General features: G+C 39.8%; 1 protein-coding gene across 3 annotated transcripts in view; it reads right to left on the reverse strand.

Annotated features, from left to right (window-relative positions):
* Efhc2 (EF-hand domain containing 2) overlaps nucleotides 1-20723 on the reverse strand; it is a 174973-nt gene that overhangs the window by 138198 nt on the left and 16052 nt on the right. For all 3 annotated transcript variants that reach the window (XM_063245750.1, XM_063245748.1, XM_063245749.1), the window contains exon 2: nucleotides 11935-12123. In XM_063245750.1, coding sequence (XP_063101820.1) covers nucleotides 11935-12123 — 189 coding nt within the window. The remainder of the gene's footprint in view (nucleotides 1-11934; nucleotides 12124-20723) is intronic.

Below are 20723 nucleotides of genomic sequence, written 5' to 3' on the forward strand. Positions count from 1 at the left end.
TATAACTAACATGTTGTTTAAAAATAAAGGGATATCGATCCAGAGAACCAAATAATAAAAATTAAAACACCAATACTAGAAATTTTCTATGGTAGACTATTATGTTCATTTGCTGCAATTGGTTTACATACTTATTATCAAAGGAGTGCCATCAAATATTAAATCCCAAATACTACGCCAGATTCCAGAGAGAACACACTACATGGTTTATATGAAGTGCAAGAAAAGGCAAAAGCTAAGCTATAGTGAAACAAGTCAGAACAGTGGGGAGAGCCGGATGGGAGGGAAGGGGTAATTTTTTTTGAAATGACAGATGTTCCATACGATTTTCGGAGTGATAGTCACAAAGATACATCCATGAGTCACAACTTGTGGAACTGTATGTTAAAATGAGTACATTTTATTCTATGCCATTCATATTGTCACTCATACATTTTATCATATGACATTCATTTTATTGTATGTCATTCATACTTTGTTGTTGTAGCCAGGGTTGGGAGGTGAACAATTAAAATCAGGACAATAATATTATTTTATAATGGGCATCCAGAGTTAACACAAGAAAATGCAGAAAATCCATCCACAACACCAAAGATATAGAATATTTAGTCAAGGATCTAAATCCCACAGCAATGTCCCACATGAGTGCAGATGAAAACCCAGAGCTCATGACAATGCCTCCCACGGAGGTCCAACTGGAGGTCCAGAGCCCACAAGGGCTCACGCCAAGTCTCTTTTATGGCTCTGTGCTGGAAAGGCCCAAAGGTCAGCAGTGGAAGCTAGACAGTCTATGCCAGTGGGATGAAGGAGCTGTGCTGGTGGGATGAGGGTTCTACGCGGGAGCCGAGAAGTCACACTCACAACAAAGACCAGGGCTGTCCCGAAAAGCACCACAGTCATCCTCAGCAACAGGAGGAGGCCCCAAGCTCCTCCTCCTCCTCCAAGCACAGTTGAATACATTCCAAGAAGGCAGCTGACAAGTTCATCATGGAGACCACGTGGCACAAGTCTTTCCCTCCGGAGTCAGGAAGCAGTGCTCAATGTGAGGATCAGAGCTTCTCCAGGACAACCAACGGCTCAAACAGCAACACTAAGGAGAACCCACAATGCCACAATGCCTCAACCATCAATCTCTCTCCTTCTCCACATCTCTATTTATGCTGGCAACTTACCTCAGGTGAAACATCTGTGCTCAGCACCATGGTGATGTAATGCAGCTGGCATTAAATTGACCACTAGTTTTTAATCCATAACATATGTCATTTAAACTTGATTCTAAAACTTACTTTACCTCTATAATTTTGATAAAAATGAATACTCAGAGTAAAATCCTGAAGCAGTACAGGTATTCTGTTTCCTAACTGCTGTGGCTGTCACATGACTCTACACATATGATCAAATTCAATAAAACTACAAAACTGAGCAGGAGGGGTAGGGGAGTTACTGCATATAAAAACTGATGAAATCCAAATTTTATTTGCAGTTAATAATTTTATAGCAATGTCAATTTCCTGGGCTTGATAATGTACTATGGTTATATAAGATGTTATTAATGGTTGAAAAAAGGGCATAGAAGAACTCTGTGGCTTGGCATGGTGCTACACTCCTGTAATCCCAGCACTCAGGATGCCGAGACAGGAGGATTGCTGAGAGTTTCAGGTGCACCTCTACATAGACACTACATAGTGAGGCCCTGTCTCAAAAAAAAAAAAAGAAAAAAAAAATCAAAGAATTTTGTACTATTTTTGTGAGTTCTTGTGAGTCCAAAATTACTTCACAAATATTTTTTAAAAAGAAGATAGATTTTAAAATCAGTATTTGTACTATCAACCACCATCAGCACTACAAAGGGATGAGCTTATCTTTTTTTTTTTTTTTTTAGGGATGAGCTTATCATAGGGCAGAATCCTACGAAGAATCAAAGAAGAGAAATAATTTTTAAATATTTCAAATAAGCCTGCAGCTGGTTTGAATTCAGAGGGGGAAAATACATAAATAACCATGCTTCTAGAGATCAAAAATGTAGGACAAATGTGAATCAGTCTAAACTTTAAGTCAACAAATCAAATAGTGCTTCTTGGTACCTAACTTGTGAACTAAAATGTTAGAAATGGCAAGAATTTTATATTCAATATTCATTGTGCAGAGAGGGTGACAATGTGAAAACACAGCAAAACACCAGACACAGAGGATTGTGAATTTATGGGCAGAATTTGCCAATTCAGGGCAACAATAGCCACACCGTTCTAAATAAATAAATAAAGGCAGCAAGAGGGCAGTCATCTTCTCCAAAGAAAGAAAGAAAAAGAAGGAAGAGAAGGAAGAAAAGAAAAGGCAAGGCAAGACAGCAAGAGGACAGTCATCCCTCAGACAGGAGAGAGGCCTTGGGGAAACAAGCCCTGCTTATTTCTTGACCTGGGAATTCAGCTTTCAAAACTGTGAGAAAAATACAGTTCTGTTGTTTAAGCCACCCAGACTATAATATTTTCTTCTGGCTAAATATTATGAACTGGTATATTAAGCTATGATGATTTATATACCATAAAACTTATATCTTTTAAGCTTTTCATAAATTTGTAGTTGCATAATGATCATAATCTAGACTATGTATTTTGGGGGGGGGGGGAGAGGTACCGGGGATCAAACTCATAACCTTGCACTTGCCAGGCAGGTACTTATGCCTCTGAGCTAAATTCCTGGCCCCCTACTTCTTCTTTCTTTTTTGGTGTTTTTTGTTTGTTTGCTTTGTTTTTGGTTTTTTGAGACAAGGTCTTGCTATGTAGCTCAGGCTGGCCTTGAACTCACTGTGTAGCCCAGGCTGGCCTCAAACTTGTAGTGATCCTCCTGCCTCAGCCTCCCAAGTACTGAGATTACAGGCATGTGCCACCACTATGCCGGCTGATCTAGAATATTTCTATCATCCTGCAAAATTTCTGTCTCCCACTGCTAGCCATCAGCAACTACTGATCTGCTTTTTCTTATACACTTCCTTTTCATGCAGATGGAATCATGCAATGGGAAGTCTATGTACTGTCACAGTGTATTTTTGAGGACCATCTATGTTTTAACACACATCAGTACTTTCTTTTTTTGTTTTTTGTTTTTTGGGGTTTTTTTTTTTTTTTTGTCTTTTTGAGACAGGGTCTGGCTATGAAGTTCAGGCTGGCCTTGAACTCACTTTGTAACCCAGGCTGGTCTCGAACTTGCAACAATCCTCCTGCCTCAGCCTCCCATGTGCTAGGATTACAGGCGTGAACCACCACGCCCGGCCAGTACTTTCTTTTTATTGCTGAACAGTTTCCATTATGCAGATATACCATGGTTTTTTTCTTATCCATTATGTCAAATTTTGGGGGGTTTGTGGGTTTGTTTTCTTTGGTTTTTATGGTACTGGGGATCAAACTCATGACCTTGAACTTACCAGGCAAGCACTTAAGCTGCCAAGCTAAATCCCTGGCTCTCCTTAGCCTTTATGAATGAATGGATATTAGGGTTGTTCCCTGGTTTGAAAAATTGTGAATAATGCTGCTCTAAAAAGCCACAACGCCAGTTTCCATGGGAACACATGTTTTAATTTCTCTTAGATATATGTGACATTACTAGGTCATGTAGTAACCATATAGTTACTGTATGAGAAACTGCCCATCTTTAAAAATGGAGGGGCCATTTTACATTCCTAACAGGAATATAAGAAGATTCCATTTGTTCCTTATCCTTGCCAATACTTAATATTGTTAGACTTTTTAATTTGCAGCCATTCTAATATGGGTATATTGATATCTACTAAAGTTTTAACTCAAAAAAACATTTTTAACTTTAGGCTAATGAGAATAAGCCTACTTATTTATTTATTTATTTGTCTTTTGGAGACAAGGTTTTGCTATACAGTTCAGGCTGGCCTTTGAAATCACTTTGCAGCCCAGGCTGGCCTCAAACTCGCAGGGATCCTCCTGCCTCATCCTCCCAAAAGCTAGGATTACAAGCATGACCATGATGACCAGCATTTATTTATTTAAGAAAACATTTAGGCCCATGAAGAGGGCCTTGAAATTTTGTTTTGTAGCTAAAGTCTAGGTTCTAAAAAGAGAAAAGGACTCTTCTTCGTAAAAGTCTCATTTATAAATCTCATTCTTTTTATTTCTAAACATTTATTCTACATTTCAGGATTGTTTTAATTAAATGATTTTTAAATTTCAAAAGAAAATTAAAGAATCCCATATTGTATAATGAACTGGAAACCTTATCACTTTAACATAAACTTAAAGATTATAATGCTTTTAGTAATTAAGGCAGAATTGATAACTGTGAATTTGGACATGATATATTTGATTTCGGGCAAGACTTCTGATTTCTTCTCTAAAACTAAGCAACTACAGATTTAGGTAACTGTGATGTAAAACATGGTATCAAAACAATATACTGCAATTAAATTGTGTTACAATTACACATATTGGTATCTTTTATAAAATGCTTCTAACAGGAGTTGGATAATCTGAAAATTATATAAATCTATGAAAAGGTTTCCATTTGAAACCTGAGGTATAATAGCTGACACATTTCCAGTTATTTTTAAAAAGCTTAATTGTACTTTATTTTTATATACTCTAATCTTGTAACATTCCCAATTGGCTCTAGGCAAAACTTCAAGAATCTGTTTTTAAGTACTTTTCTTTACTAATCATGTAAAACTCTAACGTGCTTGATAACTTAATCTCCTTGCATAAAAATTAAAAATTCTGACTGGTACTGAGTGAGAAAGAAAAACAGCCTGAGTCAGCCTGGTACTTAGCTGGCCTTCGTACTTTTACAAACTGGACTTGGTGTTCTCCTGTTGAATAAAAAATTTCAGAGATCACCAACAACATTCAAGGCCATTCTCTGGCTGTGATGGGTAAAGAAAAAAATAAGTCCACTCCATAATCACAACTGAACAAAGACAAAAAAAAAAAAAAAAAAAAAAAAAAGAATGTGGTCCAAGCTACAAAATGGCAAACATTCACTCTCCTGGCTCACAGTAGTGAAGGCTGCTTTTCTCTCAGTTCTAGCAATTGATTCATCTAATCTGTTCTTTCTATAAATGAGCTTTCTTAAAATATCCAATCACAGAAGCATCCCAGCTTCCTGATAGCACACAATCCAGAACAATACTGCTTCCTTAAGCCCTCCTGAAACTACCCAACATAAACCCAAATCCTATCATAAGTCTTCTCTGACTTCTGCTGCCTTAGACATATTTCATGGTTGCTTGCTTGGGGTGCGTGTTTTCCCTCAGTGGAGAAAATAATAAAACAATTTGTATAATAAAAAAAGAAGAAAGATCAAGGTGACCCAAGGCATCAAATTATTTTTACATTGTTCAAAGCATACAGATTCATACAGTACTACATAAATAATCAGCTTACTACAAACTCAATGTCAATTAATGCAAAGTTATTAAAATTCTAATTCCGTGGCCAGTAGTTTTGGTAATAATTATTGTGTTTACAATAGAAGGAAAAAATGAAACGTTTTAAATGCATGCATACTCCCATAAGATCAACCTTGATCCTGGCACTTAGTATTTAATACAATCATTTGTGAAACAGCAAACAAATTAGGCTAACTAGCAGCCACTGACAAATGAAAAGAAATGAGAGCATAATTGCAGAGTCTATGTAAATTGTGCTTAACACCCAGATAAAAGTCATATAAAAACATTCAATCATTTATGTATTTCTAAATATTGTGAGTTTCTATAAAAGCAGCTAACCACAGGATCATATACAAAGGCAACTGCAGCATTTCATAAACTGCTAAGTGCCATATTTTAATTAGCAGTAAAATGCTGGGTGCCTGCTATAATCACAAAGAGCCCCAGGCCAGGGGATATAGGGCCTGGGATCAGTTCTAGGATAAACAAGCTAGACAGCTAGAGGCAAAAGGGTTTCAGAGATCAGCTAGCCATGCCCTATCTTATATACTAGCAAGGAAAAAAGGCTGAGAGGAAAATCAAGTAAGACACAGACACCTAGATAGTTAATGACAGGCCATGATCAGAAACAGTGCGTCCAATACCAAACCACAGACCCTGCTGCCTGCCCATTTTTTAAAAACAGGGTCTCACTCTAGTCCAGACTGGCTTTGAACTCACTATATTGCCTAAGCTGGTCTTGAATTCACAGCAATCTTCATGCCTCAGCCTCCCAAGTGTTGCCATTAAAGGTGTGTGCCACCATAACCGGCATGCTTTAGTTCTTGAGAAGGAATGATTCTTCATTTTTACAATGACTGTTCATCTGTGTTTCTTCTTAGTGAAGGTATGGGAATGACAAGTGAGAATAACTGATATGACTCAGATAATCTTTGTGATCTTGCTCAAAACTCATTATGGAGTAGTCTTGCTTTTGTCTTGATCTGTCACTAGCCTTTGGAGATGGGGGCAGTATCAGACCAAACCCCCTCCCCCACTCCCACGCGTGCCCCACCCTGCCAATGCTAGAGCTTTTAGACAAGTAGAACCATGTTTCTCAATACATGCACTGTTAGCATTTTAGGTGGAACAGTTTCTCCTAAAGGAGAAATTTCAGTTACAAGAGTTGCCTTCTTCACACTGCTGGATGTGCGGGATACATTTGGTCTGCAGGTACTCAATAGTGGCACTACCCCCTGGGGAGGGCTGGCCCCAAGGTGAAGTGGTTTCAAACCATTAAAAAAAAAATCATCATTAAGGATCAAAAACCTAAAGGAAAAGTAATGGTGGGAACACATGACTGATTTTTCTTTTTGCCTCAAGTTTTAATGTGGTTCACATGGTTACTGATCTTGTCTTTATTTAAAATATTGCTATTTCGTTCATCACGAATTGTTTGCATTTAAATACGGTCTACTAAAAGATTATCTAGCTTGGTTGCTAAATTTCAGGGCATCATTTAAATGTAGCATCCCAGGCAAGTGCCTCCCTTGTCATACCCATGTCACTGTGACAACCCACCAACCCACAGATTTCCAAATGCACCTCAGACTGAGAACTTATGAAACTGAGGTTGCTTCTTGTATAGCAAGTTCAGAGAGAGGCAGCCTGAGCCTGAAATGGTGGCTGCCTGATGCCAACATGAAGCTGGTTCCCATTAATCTTTGTGGTCCTCATAAGAGGGCCCCTAGGCCCAAAGACATATTCTAATTCCAAACAAGAAAAGAAATGCGACTGAGAGGCATTAAAACTTCACAAGTTAAGCCTGACTCTTTCTCATTACAGACACACAAACCATCCCAGAAACCTCACCCAATGAATCCTAATGCATATGTCATTGCCAGAAATGACTTGCACAGCCAGCCCTAGGTAACAAGGAATCTGGGACATGAACACTTTGAAGAGATCCAGGTAATCCCAGAATGGGGGAGTGGGGGCAGCCTGAAACAGAAAAATCACAAGTTTGAGGCCAGCATGGGCTACACTGTAAGTTCAAAGCCAGCCTGAAATACATAGCAAGACCCTGTCTCAAACAAACAAAAACGAAAAAATCTAGTATTGTCTGTACAAATGGGGGAAGCCAGGCAAGATGGTGCACACCTGTAATCGCAATTACTGGAAGGCTGAGGCAGAAGAATTGCAAGTTAAAGGCCCAACCTGAGCTACACAGAGTTCAAGGCCAGCCTGGACTATATAGAAACACCATGTCACAGGAGGGGAAAAAAAGGTGGGGTGGGGTGGGGGAAGGATGAAAACGAAGGAGAAACAAGAAATGTTTCCCATGGAGACCATGCAGCGTAACAAATTCTGGCTCTTTGTGACTGCAGGTTGGGTTTTCTCCACTGGTAATGTGACAGTCTACTTGAGCTGAGCACTTTGATGGTCACTTTTTAAATTAAGGATAAAAACTAAAACATCCTCCTAGGTTGGATTCTGTAGAAGTACAAGCAGAAATGAATTTAAGCCCTGCCGATTTATTAAGGGCCCACTTGGGAGAGAAACTTGTAAGAGTGAGGGAGGCAGCAAAGGAAAGGGAAATGAAACAAGGGAATTCACATTTCTTCGGTCAGGATTTGGCCTGATGCACACGAGACTGGGCAGTGTGAATCACTGCAAAATTGGCCATCTTGAGGCAAGGAAACTAGACTTCCTCCCCTTGTTAGGTCACTAAATCACTGGCTGGCCCCTCTTGAAGAGAGGGGATAGCGTCACTTTCCAGGAGTTTCTGGAGCTGCAAATTCCAGAAGCCAAGAGCAAATCTCCAGCAAGGGTTATAGGTCTGAGCATGCGTGAGAGCACTTGCCGCTGTGGGATGAGAAAGTGGTAGTAATACTGATCTGCACCAAGAACATCTGCTACAGATATTAATTTTAATTGACTCTCCAAAGAATTGCCTTTATTTTCACTTTGTATCGTGAGCTTATCAACCTAGACATACTGCTAGGATTAAGAACTACTAGAAAAACGGGCAATAAGTTGAAAGTGTTTCGTTTTTAAGAAAAATGATTAACAAGTGTTGACTTGTTTTCTTCAACCACTAATGGAGAAAGCGCTTTATAATTTGCTCTGGGTATTAACTGGGATCTAGTCTGTGGCTCAGGATCTCATCAAGACACGTAAATATTTCATAGTTTTAGGGTCTCATTTAAAGCTCAATGAATATTTAATTGAAGTTGACCAGCAAAATAAACAAAAGAATTATGTTGCATTTAGTTAGATCTGAAATGAGCAAGCTCTTGATTTTCTCAAGCAGTCTAAAGCTAAAGTTATTCCAACTTCATGAAATATTTTGCATCATTTTATAAGTAATTAAAGGCCTGCAAAATGGGCTTACGTGCACATATTAAATATTGAGGAAAACATGAAATAAAATGAATTTTCAACTTTAAATGCAAGAGAATAGTTCAATAAATTGTGGTCTACATTACTTATTTAGTAATGGATTAGTTAAAAATACTGTCGATACCCTCCATTGTGACATCAGAGGTTTAAAAAAATCTTTCCTTGGCCCTTACAAAATGAATATCCTGTAAAATTGTGAATAACAGATAACCATGCATAGTCACCCCCAGTGAGTCAACCCAGAAACTATTTTTGGGTTCTAGCTCCAGCACTGAGCTAGATATTGAAAATAATAAAAAATAAAAAAAAAGAGAGAGAGAGAGAAATACTGGCCCACATGGAAAGTAGAGATGGTTTTGCAGGAAACAAGCCTATGGTCTTGCTAGATCTCTATGGCTTACTATGGTATGTCAGATCTCTATATTGTAAGTATGAGAACCTGGCTTCAAAGACAGTGTGTGCTGTAATTGATGTACCTCTCACAATGATATGGGGGTGTGTCACTTCTACCATATTTGAGGATAGTTTGATTAGAATCAAAGTATTGCCAACCAATCAATGTTAAAGGATATTTAAGATAAAAAAAACAGATAAGCTTAGAATACTGATTTGAAGTCTATATCTGGTCCCGAGTTCTTTTTTAATTACAAAATCTAAAATAATTTAATTTTGGATAATACAATAATCTTCTTTTTGTATAACAGAACATGGGGGTCTGGGGATTTAGCTCAGCAGCATAAGCATCTGCCCTGCAAGTACGCAGTAGTGCATTCAATCCCCAGTACCAATTTTAAAAACAAAGATGTTCACAAACTAGAGAAATAGAATATGGGGCTATAAACAAGGCTAACCTCGCATTTCCATATGGCAACCTTATGGGAAACAACTGGTCAATGTAGGTTTCTTTTTAAGATATTCGAGACTTGTGGGTATATCTAAGCAGTGGAGCTCTTGTCTATATCCTCAAGGCCCTGGGTTTTGTCACTAGTACTGAAAATAAAGATTAAAATGCATTCCCTTATTCATCCGTGGACATGTCAGCATATGTGTGTGTGTTTTATTTGTAGACATACACATGAAAAATATTCAGACTTAGGCCAGGCATAGTGGTACATGCCTGTAACCCTAGCACTCAGGAGGGTGAGGCAGGAGGATTGCTGTGCGTACCAGGCCAGCCTGACCTACATAAGGGAGTTCAAGGCCAGCCCTCACTGCACAGTGAGACTCTGCCTCAAAAAATAAAAAAAAAAAATAAGCAGAGTTCAAGGCCATGTTAGACTACACAGCAAAACCCTGACTCAAACCAAATCAGAATCCTATTTAATAATGGCACCTCTTCCTTTCATTTCTAGAATTCCTTTTATTGTGTTGTTTTCGTTTTTTCTGTTGAGGCAGGGTCTCACTAGGTGGTTCAGTCTGACCGTGAACTCAAGGCAATCCTTGTGCCTCAGCCTCCCAAGGAGATGGCATTATAGGTATGTAATACCATAGCCAGCTCTCTTCTACAGTTCTTGCCTTTCCACCCTTTATTCCTCAAGGATGAAAAAACATTAAGTATGGAGAAGTGAACCAATCTTTCTGGGTTTTCATTTTTCTTTCAAGGATTTTAAGCAGACATCCAGGAGAATAAAAACCCCACTGAAAGTATTTGAAGCAGATTAGGCCAATGTGAAGATAGGATCTGAGATACTGAAGACAGTCTTGCAGTTAGCGACCAGGAAAAGAAAAATTTCTCAAAAACAACAAGAGACCATGAGAAATCAATCCAGCAGCTGCTAGAATAGACAAAGAGGAATAACTTAAGATTGATTTGAGTCAATGAAAAAGCAGGCAATACCACAAATAACATTTAAAAATGTTCAGACATCATGGCAGAAAACTTTCCTACTAGAGAAAGGAATTTGAAATACAGATTAACGAGGCATATACTACTCCACTTAGCAGCGATCAAAAAAAAAAAAAAAACCTACCACAAGGTATATCATAGTCAAATTCCAAAAATTCAACACAAGAATAGAATCTTAAAAGCTGTTAGGGAAAAGAAACAAATTACCAATAAAGGAAGGCCAATCAGAATCACAGCTGACTTCTCAGCACAAACTCTCAAGTCAAAGAGAGAGCTTGGAGTGAAATGCTCTAAGGTCTAAAGGAAAAACAACTTTCAACCCAAATTTATATACCCCACAAAACTATCTTTCAAAATTGGTGGAGAAATAAGATACTTCCATGAGAAAGAACATTTGAGGATATTTATGACCACTAAACCAGCACTCCAAAACTGTTTTGAGGGTTTTATTTTGTGCTGCTGGAGAATGAATCCAGGACTTGGCACATGGTAGGCAAGTGCTATACCACTGAGCTATATCCCTGATGTTTTCTGTTTTTACTTACCACCACATTCACAACCTAACACAATTACTTAAGTTAATAGCAACTCACTAAGCGTAAGTGACCACCTGCTCAGATTCACAGTGTCTAAGGAAGGACAGATTACAGGCGTGTAATACCATACCCTGTCTGGAGAAGGAAATGAAAGACAGGCTATTAAGCATTAACCTGGAAAGATGGCTATTTGGCACCTTCCAATCAATGAAGAGGCCCTAAGGCAAGCCAAGAAGCAGTCTAGGTCAAAGCATATAAAACTTCAGTTAGGAGGAATTAGTTCAAGAGCTTTATTGTACAGCATGGTGACTTGCGCTAATAGCAATACTTTTTAAAGTCAAAATTGCTGAGAGCAGATTTTAATTGTTCTCATCTCAGTAAGTATGCAAGGTAATCCATATGCTAGTGAGCTTGATTTTGCCATCCCATAATGAAGATATATTTAAAAGCAACGTGCTGGCTGGGCTATGGTGGCATATGACTGTAATGCCAGCACTCAGGAGGCTGAGGCAGGAGGATCACCTGGAGTTTGAGGCCAGCCTGGGGCCCATAGTGAGTTCAGGAGCAGTATGAACTATATAACGAGAGCGTATCTCAAAAATACATAAATAAATAATAAAATAAAAAAGGGAACAAACACTATGATAGTAAGTATAAAAGCCAAAAAGAAAATGAAAAACTAGCTTTAACATTTACATTGAAGACTCTAATTTTCTCAAATCTCCATGTCAAACTTTAAAATTGCAATGCATATGACTTACCTGTCTATCAAACACCACCCAAGAGGGTCCATCATTTCCTTCTCCTTTCGGATATGTGCTGTATTTACTCTTCACTTGTTGCCCAAGAAGAGGTTCTCCACCTATTCCAGGCTTCTCTTCACTCACCAGCATTCTAACATTGTTGCAAAAGCCCCAATGTTGGGATTTATGGAACTTCTCCTTTCCCGCCTGTGAACAACACAAAATGGCCAGTTACTCTTTCTGACTCGTAGCTGTCTCAAATGTAAACACATGTTCCCAGAATTTCCTTCTTCTACCACAAAATGCATATGCAGTACCAAATCATAATGACTGGTAGTTATCCGTAAGATTATGTCCCACTTTAAATTCATTTCAACATCAAGTGAACATTGAGAACATCAGCTTATTAACTGGGCCTTCCTGTGTCTGTGCCAAGCACACGACCAGAAGAAAAAAACATTCCTCTAGTCCATAGCAAAAATGTAACTTTTCCACTGAAATTTGAATATTACTTTCACTGAAACAGAAAAAAAATTTTTGTCTTCATTAAAATAAATGTAACAGCCTGGGATTTAGCTCAGCAGTATAAGCGCCTGCTTGGCAAGTGCAAGGTCACGAGTTCCATCCCCAGTTTCAATTACAAAAAAAAAAAAAAAAAAAGAAAAAAGCAAAGAAATGTAACAGGAACTCCTCGGAGCTGACATCCTCTAATCAAACACCAGAGAGGAGAAAGCATAGATAAAGTCACCAAGCACTGTAGAGCATGTGGGCCAAGATCACCTCTCATGTACTGCGGGGAAAAGGCAAGTAGGGCTGCCACTTGAGACAGAGAAAAGTGACAGGAATGTTATGTCCCATGGCATGGCAAGCTGACTCCTAAGTCTCTTGCCCCTCAGCATGAGGACTGGGTATGAAATTATCTGCTCCTGCAGTGTTTGCAAGAGTGACGAACAAGCAGCGGATTTAGCTCAGCAGCATAAGCGCCTGCCTGGCAAGTATAAGGACGTGAGCCCTATCCCCGGTGCCAAAAAAAAAAAAGAGAGATGAACAGTAAATAATCAAAATGCCTGCCAACTGCAGGAAAAATACCTTGAGTGTGCACTCCTTATACAAATAGTATTAAAAGAGGGGTCAAAAATTACATGTGTCAATATAGACAAATCTCAAAATATGGCAAGTAAAAAGTAGGTAGAAAAGCACAGAAAATGTGGCAATTCTACATAAAGAATGAAATATTCAAAAACATTATTTATGGATAATGTATGGGAATAATGAGCAAATTCAAGATTATATAATATTCCTAGTACAGGATACAATAACAAGTATACAAAATAACTATACATAGGTAGGTTTGGTGGCAAACCCCCGTAAGACCAACACTCAGAAGGCTAAGGCAGGAGGAGTGCTTTAAGTTCAAGACCAGCCAGGGCTATATATGTAGTCCTTAACTACATAGTAAGACCCTGTCTCAAAATAAAAGAAAAAATTTGGTCTAGCCATGCAAAAGAATATTATTCTGCCATCAAAAAGAATGTGTCAAAAAGAATGAAGTATCAATGCATGCTGTAACATGAATGAACCTTGAAAACATTATGTTAAATGAAAAAAGCCAGATGTAAAAGGTCACATATTCTGAGATTCCAGTTCTATTAAGCATCCAAAGAAGGAAACTCACAGAAACAGAAAGATTAGTGATTGTCAGGGGCTAAGAAGAGGTAATAAAGAGATGCTAACAGACATGGGGTTTCCTTTGCAGTGAGAAACTTTTTCTTCAGTCATGGCAGCTGTACAGCAGTGTGAATGTACTAAATGCAACTGAATTACATACTTCAAGTGGTTTAAATAGTAATTTTAAGGGCCTGGCATGGTGGTGCACACCTGTAATCCCAGTACTCGGGAAGCTGAGGCAGGAGAAATGCTACAAGTTCCAGGTCAGTCTGGGCTACAAAGTAAGTTCAAGGCCAGCCTGAACTACATAGTGAAACCCTGTCTCAAAAAAATGAAAGAAAAAGTAATTTTATGTTATGTAGATTTTACCCCAATTAGAGGAACAAACAGCTGGTGTAAGATTCATAAACCTCAAATGAGCTTAATAAATACCATGCCCAAGGATGGGCAGGATCACGAGGCTCCTGCTTACCCACTAGCTCTCTGTCACATGCATATACCACAATGGACACACATCCATGTCCATTTTATCTCTCCAACTAGATAACAGAATTTTTTTTAAAGAAACAGGATCTAACTATGTTGCTCAGGATTGCCCCAAACTCCGGGGCTCCAGTAATCCTCCAGCCTTTCCTCCCTAACAGCTGGAACTTTAAGTGCATGCCACTGCTCTCAGTTTAGGTGACTCTTTTTGGAACCCAGGGCCCTGAGTATACCAAACAAGCACTCTACCAGGGCTGGGGATTTAGCTCAGCAGCCTAAGTACCTGCCTTGCAAGCACAAGGTGGTGAGTTTGATCCCTGGTACTGATTTTAAAAATTCATAGCTCAATTTATTGAAAATTAATATTTCCAGGCTGGGAATTTAGCTCACCAGCATAGGCACCTGTCTTGCAAGCACATGGTTGTGAGTTCGATCCCAGGTACCAATTAAAAAAAAAAAAAAAGCAAACCACTCTACCACTGAACTATATCCCCAGGCCTGAAGATCATTCTTTTTTTTTTTTTTTTTTTTTTTTTTGTACCGGAGATTGAACTCAGGACCTCGAGTTTGCCAAGCAGGTGCTTACACCACTGAGCTAAACTCCCCTGCCCCAGGAGATCATTCTTGAAAACACAAAAAGACAACATAGTACCTTATTTTAAAAAATTTGCTTCCTAGGGTTCTCTTTGTAGTGCTGGGAATGGAAATCCAGGGGCTCAAATATGCTAGCAAAGTGCTCTTGCATGGAACTGCACACCCAGTCTGATAAATGTTGTTTAACTCTGGGACTATGGTATACATTTCTTCTTTTTATGTGCTATCTCACTGTGTAACACATTGCTATACAGACAGGAAGCCCATAAAACTCCAGTGAAAACCTGTCATCCCAGCACTCAGGAGGCTGAGGCAGGAGGATTGTTGTGAGTTCAAGGCCAGCCTGGGCTATGTAGAAAGACCCTAGCTCAACAAAACAAAACAGAACAAAACAACAGGCAACAAGGAGTAATTAAACTTTCCCAAGGTATTAAGGGACAGGATGAGAAAGTACATCTGAAAACAGAGTCCTCAGGAGCCAGCAAAGTAGGTTCAAAGGGGACAATCTGAAGTGTAAAGGCCTGTGAAGCAGCCACTACCACATGTTAACAGAAAGATCGTGAAGAACTTGATAAAAATCACACACAGTAGGCCAATAAGCTAAAAATCTATGGCTCAGTGGCAGAGTGTTTGCTCAGCATGTACCTAGTCTCCAGGTTCTACCCCTAGCACCACAAAAAGAAACAGGAAGAATCCTTGCACATAAATGTCTGAGCCACTCGCTAGGTGTGTGTTATTGCAGAAACAACAGAGAGAACTGGCAAGTTCATTCTTCTCTAACCTTTCCCTTTTGAGCAGGAAAGGATAGGTCCCAATTTAATGGCATTCACTTAATTAAGGGTTCCCCCTCCTGAACACATGTCTATCAAAAAGAAAACAAGCCAGGCGTGGTGGTAGTGGTCAGCGGTGCTGAGCTGTAATCAGAGCTATTCAGAAGGCTGAGCAAGAGGTTCACCAAGTTCAAGGCCAGCCAGGGCAACTTAGTGAGACTCTGTCTTGAAATTAAAAACATAAAAAGGGTTGGGGATGTAGCGCAGTGCAAGGGCCTGGCTTCAATACCTACTAATGGGAAAAAAAAAACAAAAAAGGTCTTAGACTCATTGCATGCATTTGTTTGTTTGTTTTTCCAGTACTGGGAATTGAACCCAGGGCCTGTGCAGGCTGGGCAAGAGCTCTAATCCTAAATTACACCCTCAGTCTGACTCCCAACTTTTTCTAGGCATCATAACTGAAATCTTTTTCTTTTCATGCTTTTTCTCTTACCATGATTTCCCACTTAGATTAAGTAGTATGGCCTCCATTTATGGTACAGATATGCCATTTCCCTTTTAAATACATTTTAGTTCTAAGTGGTTCAATTTGCAGAGAGATATTACGTACTACATAATGGGTCTGGTGGGTCAGACACGGCGCTCTCAAATCTCAATGGCAGCACACACATTAACGAACTTTGGTGGTCCGAGTCCACGATACAAATGTCACAGAAGTACATCAGTTTAAGCATATAGGAAAAGGGCAAGAGTTGGGATAGAGAGAAAAATAGTGATCTGGAAAGCAATGTGACCTTAGGACCCTTGACAGTGTTCAGAAGCCCAGAAAGAAAACAACAAAAAAGACACAGGATTGCGGGGGGGGGGGGGGGGGGGGGCAGCAAGCATGCCCCGGAGCTGGAGAGAGCAGACGAGAAGAGGGATTGATGGAGCAGGAAACCACACAACTAAGCAAAGCGGGAGGACCGCAGTGCATTTACAATCTCCACAGCTACCCAGCTCCTGACTGCAGTAGTGGTTTGCTTTGTCTCTGGCCCAGTGGCTAACATCCTTCACCCCTTCCTCCTCTGGGCTCCTTTCTCTAGAGCATGAAGACACTTACTCTTTTTTTTCTGTCTTTTTGAGACAGGGTTTCAGGATGGAGTTCAGGCTGGCTTTACAGCGATCCTCCTGAGTCAGCCTCCCAAACACTCAACATCTTTAGTTCTTACTTCACAGAAGGCCAGGCTTCCATCAGTCCCTGGTCCTGCTTCTGCGCCTGACTTCACTCCCTCCTATCCACCCCTTCACAAGTCAGGGCACAGAACGCCACAGTCACTAACAGCCGCTACAGTCACTAACAGCCGGCTGTGAGGCTCCCCTGCTGGGCCCTGCCTTGCAGGACCCCCACATTCTTCTAGCTCTCCACAGGCCTGGGGGCCCTGAGCATGACATGTGAGGTGAACAGAGTACACAGGGGCCACAGGCATAGGCCTAAAAGGTCAGTGAGGTTTGTTTCAAGCAGAGGATACAAAGCCTAAGGCAGCCACATAGGAAGTGGCTAAAACTAGCTAGGAAAGGAAGACAGGACAGGCTCCTGGGACACATGTGCAAAATAATTAGCTCTAAGCCCTGTGTGAAGACTCACGAGAACTCAAGGAGCTTTTTGACAGGCTGACTGGACATGATGCCACCTTGGTCATACACAAGAGGGACAGTCACCATTAAGTATGTGCTGTCAGCTCTTCATAGGTGCTTGCCCTACTGTAGGGTGTGTTTTTATTGTTTCCTCCTTTTGCTTGGCCTAAGTTCACTCTGCAGTGCCCATTTTTTCCCCAATCTTTAATTAATAAATGTGAAAGTTTTCCACCAGTTATGCCTATTTGGTTGAATTATTCAGAACAGAAAGAACCTAGAAATCATCATCAGAAGGAGACTTCAGCACCTCAAAATCCAGTAAAACGATCACTGTTGTATAACTATAGTAGAGGCAGAAAACAGTGGTGGCCAAGACCAAAGTAATAGAGGTAAAAAAGTGAAGAGGATCAAATCTGGCTATATTTTGAAGAATAAAAAATGACTTCCTGATGTATTAGCTATAGGGTGTAGGAAAAGATGAGTTGTTAACAACTCCCATCTTTTCGCCTGAGCAATTAGAAGGCTGCAGTGAGTGTTGGGAGACAAGGAACAGTGTTGGGGGAACCTACATGAGTTTTGGACGGAGGAAGCAGACCCAGGAGTCAGTTCTATTTCGGACACGTTGAGGTGGTGATATTACTCAGAGAAGCAAGCGGAGATGCGGGCCAGCAGGCAAGATATGCGAGTCTCACATTCAGGTAAGAGGCCACATCCTTCAGTGGACGGCCACTGGTCAAGGCTACAGTAGGAAAGTCAATGATGCTATGGTGCAGACAAGAAGTCCCATACTGAGCTCAAAAATATTCCACTGTAAAGAAATTGTGGGGGGTAGATTTAACAAAGAGAACTAAAAAAAAAAGAGTAGCTGGTGAGTAGGGGAGAAAACCAGATGTTTGTGTCTCAGTAATTGTAAAGGAAGCAACTGAGGAAGGAAGTCACAATTACTGGGGTCAAATGCTGCTGAAAAGTCAAAAGAAGACAGGCTTTAGGCATGACACCTGATTTGACAACACGGACACTGCAGTGACCTTGATGAGAACCATTTCAGCAGCCCCAGGGACAAAAATATCTTGTGAGCCATATGTCTTTTTTAATAGCTTTGGGTAAAGCATTGCAAATCAAAACTCTTGGGTTTCTAGTATTTATAATTTCCTTAAAATAACCCAAGCTCCGGAAAAATGTAAGAAATAAATAAAAGATTGTCTAACCGTCACCTCCACTGAAGTCTTCCCTGGCTGTGAGAGGCAGAACATTCTTTTCCTGAACAGACCTAATGAAGTCTTAAAGGCCACTGTGGCTTTAAACATTTGTGTATTTGCCCCAAGACTCCTACTTGTATCACCAGAATCATATACAGTACTTAGAACACAGAACATAATGAATTCATAAACAATAATAACAGAGGAAGCCCTTTAAGAGCAGCAGTGTTCTAGACAGAAACAATCTCACAATCAGTAAATTACCAAAGGACTATAGATACCAGAAAACTAAGCAGGGAGTGGTACACATGCCTGTAATCCCAGCACTCGGGAGGCTGAGACAGGAGGGTCACCTGCTAGTTTGAGGCCAGCCTGGGCTACAAAGTAAGCTCAAGACCAACCTGAACCATATAATGAAACCCTTCCTCAAAAAAGATCAAAGAAAGAAAGGAAAGGAAAACTAACCCAAAAGGAGAAGCAGGGAACAGTCACAGATGAGCATGAGGGGTTCCTGACCCACTTGCAATCTTTGAGGGCACCGGCACATCGAAGTCTCTCATTTCTTTCTCACTGTACACCAAAACCCAGATGGTGTGCAAAAGCAAGAACAAGGAGCTTGGCACAATCCTGACAGCTCACTAGCTCTGCAGATGTGAATGTCATTTCTATAGCCACAATAGCTAAAAAGCACAGCATGGTGAGAAGTACTTCAGAAGCATCAAATACCAAATTCTCAGAGGAAATCTGACTATGTCACATCATTATCTACATTTTAGAAATGAGGATTCTGAAGTAGAATTTCATTTCATTAAGATGACTCAACTAATGCAAATGGTGAATCCAGGATGCAAATCTGAAGTCTGAACCCCTAGCCTTAGATCTCACATTCTTTGTACCCCCTTGGAGAAGAGGAATAGACCACTTAGGTAACTTAACAGGACTTAATTAGGGTTTGGAAGGGTTGGGGGGGGGAGTTTGTTGTTGTTTTGCTTTTGACAAATATAATAGCAAAGATGACTATCATGCCCTAGAAGGGAAGAACTACTTCAGGTAATTGGATCTAGAGTCAATCCCTTAAAAGCAGAGTAGGTATTACAAGAGAGCGCCCTAGAAATCCTCTACAGTAATAATCAGTTGCTGGAAATGTGGGAGTTGAAGAGAGGCAGATAATGTTTAATATTTATTTTTCTAACTACTTTTCAAGGTAAATGGGAAATTTTATATAGAATTACCTTGACCAAAAAAGAATTTAAAAATAAAAATAAATACAAAAATTATCTAAAACTATCATTCTCAGCTATGTCTGCTTGGTCAACTTCTAGACTAGTTTCTGTTCCAAGAAGAGTGTGAGGTACCCCCGCCCCTTCATATATTTATTTTAGAATCTCATTTTCTCTTTTCCTCTTTTCTACACATCTATGGAGAAGAAAAAGTCATTCAGCAGATACTGTGAACCTCCTAGAGAAAATAATGAAATTGCCTCAGGTAAAGTAGGATCTTAGAGCTTGAGATCATGAGAGCGTGAAAGCTATCATTACTTATTAATAAAGTGAAATCACTCTAAAAATAAGCCCAAATGTGCAAATAAAAAAGTATGTCAACGAAAACCTCAAACATTTTTAAGCTAATTTTCCTCTTTCCAAACCTAACTTGGAAATGCTGCGTTTGCTGTGATTCTTACCCATCAATTCAAAATAACAGCAATTTCATATATTTAATAATGTGTTTCAGTCAACAGAGTGGAAAATAAAATTTAAATCATTAAGATCTAGAGAAATGTACAGCCACCTTCCTCAAGACTCTGGGTTTTTTTTTTCTCTAAATAATTCAACTAAGGGCATCAATCAATCGAGAATTCCAAAACCTTCCCCGAAAGTCAGTTAAGCTCACTGGCTTCTTGTAGCTGACTTGTACTTCCATTGCCAAATTTCTTCTCCTTTCTCAGTCTCCAATTAAAAACTCCAGAAAAAGCTTCACTCTGCAGTTGTTTCCTCAGCATCTTTCAGAACTCTGTTCTGTAACCCTAGAAAAGGTTTTTATACTGTTGAGTCAAGGGACGGTTATAGAAGATGCTGCCATTCATCTCCCTCTTCTTTCCTTGAGAGGTATGCATGATGGCTGGAGCTGCAGCTGCTGCCTTGGGACCACAGGAAGGAAGGTGGGGAGCACAATGTGGGAAAAATGAGGAAGACAAAGAAAAACCTTGACAAAGAAAAATAAATTGTGAGAAACCACTGACCCCGAGATTAACGTTTACTATTCAGCTATAATAATACAAAAGTGTGGCATTTGCAGAGGAAAAGACACATAAATCAATGGAACAGAACAGAAAACCCAGATGAACACCCACATGAATATGCTCAAAGGAGCCTTCACAAAAATGAAAAAGCCATTCAATGAAGGATAGCCTTTTCAACAAACACTGTAGCAGCAATTGGGCGTCCATAGGTCAAAAAATTAACCACAACCTAAATGT

This window comes from Cavia porcellus, unplaced genomic scaffold (genome assembly GCF_034190915.1).
Source record: "Cavia porcellus strain 051 isolate PalLab524CR breed Dunkin Hartley unplaced genomic scaffold, mCavPor4.1 scaffold_3, whole genome shotgun sequence".
Lineage (NCBI taxonomy): Eukaryota > Metazoa > Chordata > Mammalia > Rodentia > Caviidae > Cavia > Cavia porcellus.